At 33.4% G+C, this 8,984-nt stretch overlaps 1 protein-coding gene and 1 long non-coding RNA gene across 11 annotated transcripts in view; both read right to left on the reverse strand.

Moving 5' to 3' along the window:
- Window positions 1–8,984, reverse strand: part of LOC107622230 (putative disease resistance RPP13-like protein 1) — a 34,973-nt gene that overhangs the window by 17,367 nt on the left and 8,622 nt on the right. For 2 of the 10 annotated variants that reach the window (XR_002356547.1, XR_002356549.1), the window contains exons 2-3: window positions 5,076–5,415; window positions 4,774–4,953 (exon numbers count right to left, since the gene is read on the reverse strand). Coding sequence is in view for 4 of the 10 variants with exons in the window: in XM_021114796.1 (XP_020970455.1) it covers window positions 5,093–5,415 (323 nt within the window). In the remaining 6 variants the exon portion in view is untranslated. Of the gene's footprint in view, window positions 1–4,268; window positions 4,954–5,075; window positions 5,416–8,984 lie in introns of those variants that run through there. The other 8 variants (XR_002356550.1, XM_021114797.1, XR_002356548.1 and 5 more) reach the window with 7 other exon arrangements.
- LOC107622235 lies at window positions 2,748–3,600 on the reverse strand. The gene is made up of 2 exons (XR_001616140.2): window positions 3,247–3,600; window positions 2,748–2,867 (listed from the first exon to the last, which is right to left on the reverse strand). It is a non-coding gene; the product is annotated as an uncharacterized LOC107622235 (long non-coding RNA).

The following is an 8,984-nucleotide window of genomic DNA, read 5'->3' on the forward strand; positions in this document are numbered from 1 at the left end:
TAATCCTCTTTTATTAATCACCAAGTGATAAAAGTTAAATTAGTTTGACTTACGGCTAAATTCAATTTTAAAACATTGCTTAAATATATTATTATTTGTAAAATATTAGCTGAAATGTTTATACCTTAGAAGAAATGAGTTTTTACTAGTATTACTATTTTTAGTGAACTCCATCTCATGTTTTAGTTATATTTCATACGGTTTGAAATAAAATAATATAACATTTCTTTGGTGATTGAAAGTTGAAACCACAAGACCCTTATTTTTTTAATTCAAAGGATTACACGTATAAAATGTAAAATACAATTTAATTAATATAATATTTTTAAAACATTTCATTTATATAGATGCAATTGAATTTATACATAGTTAACAAATTAGATTATATATGCCAATTAATTATATCTTAAATGACATAATCTTTTCATACTCACTTAAGAGATTGAGGATTCGAGTCTTCCTGTTTTTAGTAAAAAAAAAAAAAACTAAATGATGTTAGATGATGTATGATATGTGAACTATTATCATGCATGGATAAGAAATGAGGAGTAATAGAACACAGGTGTAATATATATAAACTTAATTTCCCATACATATTTATGATGTATGGCAGAACAAATGTATATAGTACTCTAAAAATTAATGGAGTAACTTACCCTATATATCTAGTCATAGCACCCCAAATAACAAGTATTTCGTTATAATAATATAGTGTCTATGATTTCCTCTTAACTTTTTTGGTCGGATTTCTCCTGCATAACACAAGTGATAGCTCCACCTAAAAAATTAGAGAAAATAGAGAAAAATAACTTTTAGTTAGTTAATATCAATGAATGTTAATATTTAAGTTTATAATTTAAAAGTTATAATTTATATGAGAAGTGCTAGGGGAACAGCGGAATTTGTTATGTATAGCCATCATCAATATTTTTAGTAGTGTGAGATGACATCTAATAATGTAGGATTACTCATTTTTCTTTTGATGGTTAAGTGATGACTAAATTTTAATAAAAGTGCTGCTTCTAAATTTTCTCAATTTATAATTTAGAGTATAAATTTTAACTTTTAAGATAAAAAAATAATTTTAAAGAAATTAATTGATATAAACTAAAAGAAAAACGGTTACCTAATATTACTCGAAAAATTATGATCCTATTTTAAGAGTATGTTTAATTATTCTAATATTTTAGGTTGATTGTTGTAGTACTTGATTATTTAGTTTAAAAAATAAGTGAATTAATTTATATGAAGATATAAATATATAATGATTAATTTAGTAATTAATTTTTAGTTTACATATATTACTTTCAAATAATAATAGATAAAAAAAATATTAATTTTTTAATGTATTGTAAGTATAAAATAATTTAAAAAAATTAGAAAAAATTAAAGACCTGAAATTCTAGAAGCATAGGCAAGAGACAATGGATCAAGGAGCCAACCACATTCATCTTTCAAAATCTTGGAAGGAATTCCAGATCGAAATCTGAGCAAGTTGAGGTTAATATGATGTATGGCAGTCCAATGCAGGGAAGAGGAAGAAGCTTTGGAAGCAGTGTGAAAATGGAGGGAGATCCACGTGAAGAAGAGGAATATGGTGAGAACAAATGGAAGAGAGAGTGGTCTTTGGAGGAACTGAAGCATAGATGCTCTCTTTGTAATGCTATTTTATTTGTTTAGAAATGTACATCATTAAATCATATTCACTTTCTTATAACTCAATTATGGATTACTAAATTTACTTCTTTTTATAAATTAGTGTATGTATATATGTTTGTGTAATTTTCTAATTTTAGTTTTGAGTAAATCTCAGAGTAATCATTGAGATTGACCATATATATTAAAATACGAGATTTAAATTATAATAATTATGTGTTTAGAATTAGAGATTAACTGATGTATTCTTGTTTTAATATTATTGGTGTTATTAAAATTTCAAAAATTATTTTAATATATGTGTTAAATATGAATAATCGCTTTGAATTTTACTCTTTGGTGTTAAAAGTTAAAACTTTAGTTATAACTTTAACATTTTATTTCACCCCATTAATAGACTTTCTCTATTATTTTTTTCTCTCACATAAATAAAGAGGTTTTCTACTTTCTTTATCTTTGTTTTTTCTTAAAAAAAATAATTCAATTTTTCTGAAGAATTTTAATTATACAAAATCGTTGTGAAAAAATAGAAATGAATTATTTCACAATTTGTTTATGATGGTTAGTTATTTAAAAAAATAAACATTTAAATTGATTCCTAAAAAACTTTAAATTGAACATTTTGATCATTAAGAATTGTTATTATTTAAAATTTTTTTGAGATAGAATGGTTCTTTTTTTATAGATTGATAGATAAATTAATTTTTGTAATATAAAATTTATTTTTCAAATAAAATATGTAATATTAGAATTTAGATCATTGATATGAATTAATATTTTTATACTATATATATTTTTTAAATTAGATAATTTAATATGTAAAATTATGAGACTAATACTAGATTGATTATATAAATGCTATTCTCTATGGTAATATAATTGTGTTGTAAGAATAGTGATAACAAGAACTCAAAACTATAGAAGAATTTTTCTATCTTAATTTTTTTTTCTCTTTCTCTTTAATGGTGAAGAACTCAAAATTATCATGGTCTATAAGCCCATAACTCAAGTGTTTCCGATGTAGAAAGTTCTTCCAAAGCATACGAGTAGGTAGTCACTTTTTGACTTTTTAGTAAAACTAACTTGGGACATTGGCATTCAAATTCCTTGGGTTGTTGAATTCAGATACCCACAAGCTAGTTTCTGCAGACTGAACAGTGATAACAAGAAAGTGAAATGCAACTCCACATTCACCAGTTATTAATGGCAATCTGCGTTTGTTTACAAACACAGGACAGTGAGGGACACAGAGACATAAAATCGTGTTTGACATATATGGACAGAGACAATGTGTCTAGAGATACTAAATTAGTATTTTGTGTCTATCCTGATAGAAAAGACACGGAGACGCTAACAAAAGACACAACTTATTTTTCATTTTTTCTTTTATTATTCTTGTTAATTTTTTATAATTATAATTTTTATTATTATATTTTTCATCTCAAATTTTTGATTGAAAAAAAATGAGAATAAATTGGATTTTCATAATTTGTTATAGTTTATCACCAAATAGAATATAAAAACACAAAATCTTGTGTTGTCCTATCCTATTCTCAGAGTCTTGTCCTATCCTGTTCTCAGAAAACAAACGCAGCCCAAGGGATTGTGACCCAGTTTAAAACTTATGAAATAAAATACAATTAAAGTACAAACAATACTTGTATCTAGATGTTCTTCAGAAATAACAACTTAAGTCCTTATGTTCTGCCTCACTGTCTTACATCTACTAAAAGAAAAGGCATATAGCTTTCGTTTCTTTTCCACAAAAGGAAACACCAACAAAGTCAAGTACCTAACTCATGACACTTTTATCAACCGAATCGTAGCAAGCAGAATGTTTAATTCTTTCGGTATTGCTTTTCAGCTCTCTCCTCAGCTGAAGAGAGAAATCATCGCTGACATCATCCTCCCACTGTTGGGTCACTTTTTAAGGGCGCAAAACAATTAATCTCATTCCTCCAATATATAACTCCAAGCAAGGTAATTCAACAATATTTATAGCACGTTATACATGTAAAGAAATTTTTTAAAATCCCAAAACAAAATACATGCATGCAAAAGAATGTGCCAACATAAATCTTCCAAGAAGGAAAAATAATGGCAGAGATTAGAGTGGGTATTGATGAATTAAACCCCAATAATAAGGATCTGCTGTCAACTAATGGAGAAGGTTAGTGAATGCAAGTGGACAGACTATGGCATTCTTCAAGATTGTCTTCATCATCATCTTAATTCATTCCCTTTTCATTCTTTAACCATTTTAATATTCTGAATTCCCTATACTTTTCATTTGTGAATTTTTGGCACTCTTATTTCACTACAAATATAACCTTCCAGACCATGAACATGAAAGTCTAAATCTTCAAAAGGGTAGGTTCCAGAAAAACAAACAAGGTATTATTTTTCAATGGAATGGTTATGTGACACAGTGACAGAATATGTTGACTTGATTTCTCTTGATAAGGTTTTGAATTAGTCCAATTTGTTCATAGCCACCAATCAATATCCCATTAACTAAAGCAAAACTAAATTTATCTGCTAAACTTTAGTTCATGTGCCTGAAATTTATTATCAGATGGTTTGGAAGAATTTTAGAGTGTAACATACACATGAACCGAAATTTAAAAGGTAAATATGGTAATGATCAATAAGAAGGACAATAATCAATATTTTTATTTTGGTGACTGGACAATAATCAATATGAAAATGATCAATATTATGATGGCAATGAAGGTGGACTTCCGGTATTCTTCCTTGCAAACTGGAACGGCTCGACCCACCACAGACATACGAATTGGCTCTTGCCACGTGGCTCTCTATGTCATTGAGTTGCTTACCATGTGATTGGACCAAAACAGCCATGTCCAAGAACAGTTGATGAAGTTCATTGGGGCTCCGCTCTATATCAATCAGTGTGCCATGCGACTCTTGAATCTCTTGGATTGTGTCCATGATTGGCCCTGGTTGCTCAGTTGCTTTGTGCAAGAAAGTTTCAACCACCACATACAAATTTTCATATTTTGAGTAATCAAAGTTATTCTAACATTATAAAGTAGATATTCTTTCTCAGGTGATATACAAATTTAACGAAATGATTTAAAATTCAGCCATCCATACCACTTTAGTCATGAGGTTTCCTAACCACTTATCTCCTCAAGAACCTTCCTCTGTTGCAGTTATTATCATTGTCTTGTTTCTCAGAATTCTTCTGAGTATCACAATGATTGAATACTATTGATGCATCAAAAGCAAAATTGTAACTGCACAAGTTATCTCTTGTTGGATTCCATGGAAAAGCTGTATGAATGATACAAGACATTAATAAAAATGAAGAATAACAATATTGTGAAACAGAATGAAGAACGAAAACTATTGACTCAGCAACACAGAATATTGTTGTGTGAGATAGAAAGAATTACCTGTTGAAGTTGTTGGATTACCAAATCCATCTGTCATCAACTTGAATGGCGGGGATGTGGCAAATTTTGGGCCAAACCTGCGGGTCCTTCATCTCACACAGTTTACCCAACAAAGGGCTTCCCTTGATGATGAGTTGTAACAGAGAGGCAGGCAGCTTTTCTCCGTCAATGTTCTCCAAATTGGAACAATCATAAATAGATAATTGTTGGAGGGAGGTGAGGTGGGCAAGTCCCTTGCATTCCAACATCTCCACACTTTTAATGCCATCCAGTCTGAGAGACTCAAGGGTGGCAGGCAACCAACCTTCCTTAGGGAGACACTTCACATTCTCATATTCACCTTCAATAAGACACCAAAAAAAAATATATTCACCTTTAATAGAAAGATGAGTAAGCCCATGAAACTGCGATGCTACACAGCTGAGTTGTTTCTCGCAGTAGCTGATGGTAAGATCTCTCAAGCTACGCTGTGGATCCCCTGTAGCACACAAATCAATCTCTGGGCAACCACGTAATGAGAGATCTTCTAGCTGAGGTGATGCCATCCATAGCGTCTGCAGGGATTTCAAACTCCCACAAGAATTTATCACTAAAGAACGGAGACATGAAAGAGAGCGTGACACCACGACAGACTGCATCTTTTCACACTCGCTGATTTGAACACGCACGAGATTTGGAAAGCAATCCAGCGAGAAGGATGTAGCCGAATCACAGCTGTTCTGTATCCTTAGTTTATGCAATGAGTGGTGTTGGCCTTCCATTTCAAATTCTAATTTGTTGCAATCCAATATCGTCAGCTCTTGTAGTGATGCGGGAATACTACTCACTGGAAACAATACGTGCGATGAACAATCTGAGATGGATAAATATCTGAGGCAAGTGAGTTTGGTTTGCGTAATGGCCTCCATCACCGACTCCACTTGATGCTTTCCATTAATTGATACCTTATCCAGCAAAGGAGGTAGCTCCCCAATTCTCATTTCATTGCTTCCTTCCATGCGTAAAGAGGTAATCGCGGGAGCTCTTGGAACACAACAACTGAGCTGCTCGCAATTCTGAATAGTAAGACTTTTCAAAGATGGAAGTTGATTTGGCAAATCTCCTCTCAACATGGGACAATCCTTATGATAAGCTTCCTAAGTCGAGGAAATGCATTGAACTCCGACGAACGCCATTCCTCCCAGCAAGGCATTGACTCAAATGTAAGAGTTACAAGCATTGGAAATGGAGTCTCCAGACAAGATTCATCATTTCGGTAAAACTCAGCCCCCACAATAGCAAGCCTTTCAAACTTTGCAATGTCCAGGTGCTTCAAAGAGGGCAACTGTCCAAGTGAAGGAAGCATACAACAATTCTTGAAATAATCCGAAAAAAAACCGCCCAGTGTTATTTGGGTGATGTTGCGGTAAGAACAATGTCCCAACCAATCTGGAAATGTTGTACCCCTGTAACCCCAAATTTCTAGTTGTTTCAAATTACTATGAGGTTGTAACTTTTCAAGTATATCTCTTTCAATTTGTGAATCAACTGTATTCTCATATTCATCTGGCGACCACTCCAAGAGCAAACATTCAATGCCATCCTTCTCAAACATTCTTGCCTCCAATGCTTCGCTGCTATTGACCACATTCTCCAATTTGTCAATCCAAATTGTTTGGTGTAGATTTGCAAGTGCTCCCAATTCATTAATCTTGTTCCCTTCACGCTTCCCGACAACATAGTTGCTTAAAACCTGCAAACTTGTCAATTTGCTCATGCCTTCCGGCATCTCATGCAAAGGAGTCCCGCGAATATCAAGGTAACTTAAGTTTGTAAGATCTATCATGCCAACAGGAAGGGCTTTTAGTTTCTTACATAGAACCAGCTTCAATGTCTGTAAATTGTACAAGTTGCAAAGTGTATCGGGCAATGTCATGATGTCGGTCCGAGACAAATCCAAGTAACGCAAATGAATCAACTCGCCTATTGAATCAGGCAATGACTTGAGAGGAAAGCAATTGAACGACAAAGCCCTCAGGTACTTCAACTTTGACAACAAGATACACGGTGCATTTCCCATGTTAAATGGAATCTCTCGCTTCAAATTGAGTCCAAGAAATGTCCTTGTGTGTTTTACTCGGTCACAAACTCCCAAAAGTTTTGAGATTGGATAATTGCCTTTGGCATTATGTGACAAATGGCGAGTTTTAATATCAACCTCAACTGCATTCTCAAGCTCTTCAGCTCTGAAATAGAATTCTCCAGCAAACATCATTGCCAACATAGTCTTTGGGATACAAAGAACAATAAACAAAGCACTCCTTTAAATATGAAGGAAGATAGTAATAACTGATTCTTAACGCAGGAACAACCTTTATCTTATCATCGGAGAGTTCCCAGATCTCACTCTTCAATAAATGATTCCAATCCTTGAAATCAGAATTTCCACGCAATAAACCTCCAAGGGCTTGAGCTGCCAAGGGCAATCCATCACACTTCTTTACAAGATCTCTGCCAACTTTTTTCAAGGTTGAATTCTCCATAGAACCAGTTGAGAGTCGTGCATGTTTTGAAAACACCAACCAACAATCTTCCTCAGACAATAAGCTCAGTTCATAAGGTGAAACAGTTTGCACCACAGAAGCCACTCTTTTACTTCTAGTTGTTATGAGAATTTTACTTCCCTTAACCCCTTTTCGAAAAGGTTTTAGAAGTTTATCCCAATCTTCGTAACTTTCACTCCATACATCGTCCAAGACAACAAAGAACTTCTTCCTTGACAACTTTTCTTTTAAATCATGCTGAAGCAAATTCAAATCTGTCAAGCTGCAAAAACTTTTAGTTATTGCCTCGATTATAGTCTTGGTGACCTTGAAAACATCAAACTCTTCTGACACACAAATCCAAGCTTGAAAATCAAAATTCTCCTTCACTTTGCCATCCTGGTAAACCAATTGGGCCAAAGTAGTCTTTCCTATCCCACCCATGCCCACAATGGGAATCACAGATACATCACTATGACCACCAGTATCATCACCATCATCATCCAACAACAGTTTTACTATCGCCTCCTTGTCTTCTTCCCTGCCACATACATCAGATGTTTCAACTAGAGATGTAGTGATCCTCCATGACATGTTCTCCTTAGGAATCTCTCTCAGACCAAGAGTGTCTTTTTGATTCACAAGAGACTCAATCCTATCAATGACTTCCTCCATCCTGTTTGCTACATCCCGATCTTGCAAATTGAGAATACCAGAGAAACGAGAGAGGAAGGTACCTGGATCCTTCTGAGTGGCAGCTTTGGTGAAGACTTCATCGAGCAAGTCATCAGCAACATACATGGCATGTTTGAGACTATGAAGCCAGTCCTTGACAGGTGTCTCCTTGATCTGCTTCTGCTCAGCATCGATGAGAAAGGCTCGAACAACATAAAGATTAGTCTTCAACCTTTCAATCAGGTTCTGAGTAAGCTTCTTCCCTTTGATCCAGTTAACAACTTCAGGGGAGGACATCCTGTCAAAAACAACACTAAGAACGGAAGACAAAACAGCTTCGGCAGCCATGTTTCTGAAGAGAAGTGATCAGATCTGAAGGAACAAATGGTAAGCAAGTGTTTGACTGCTGGTTGACTGGTTGCAGTAGTTTGTGGTAGTGTCTTAACTGTGATTTGTGTCGAGTAGTTAAATGTGTTAGGTGTTGAATATTTTTGTAATAAAATAAAATGACTTCTTGCTCTTATTGGTCTTCGACAGATTATTCACATGGCATCCAGTATAGTTTTGATGTATTCACATGCCATATTATATTATACTAAAATTTGCGTATCTATAATTCAAATTTATCTAAATAATCATGTTGTTAAATAATTAAATAAAATTATTTATTTAATAAAATTTAAACTTTAAACAATAGAATGAAATTACAAAC

Source organism: Arachis ipaensis, chromosome B10 (genome assembly GCF_000816755.2).
Source record: "Arachis ipaensis cultivar K30076 chromosome B10, Araip1.1, whole genome shotgun sequence".
NCBI lineage: Eukaryota > Viridiplantae > Streptophyta > Magnoliopsida > Fabales > Fabaceae > Arachis > Arachis ipaensis.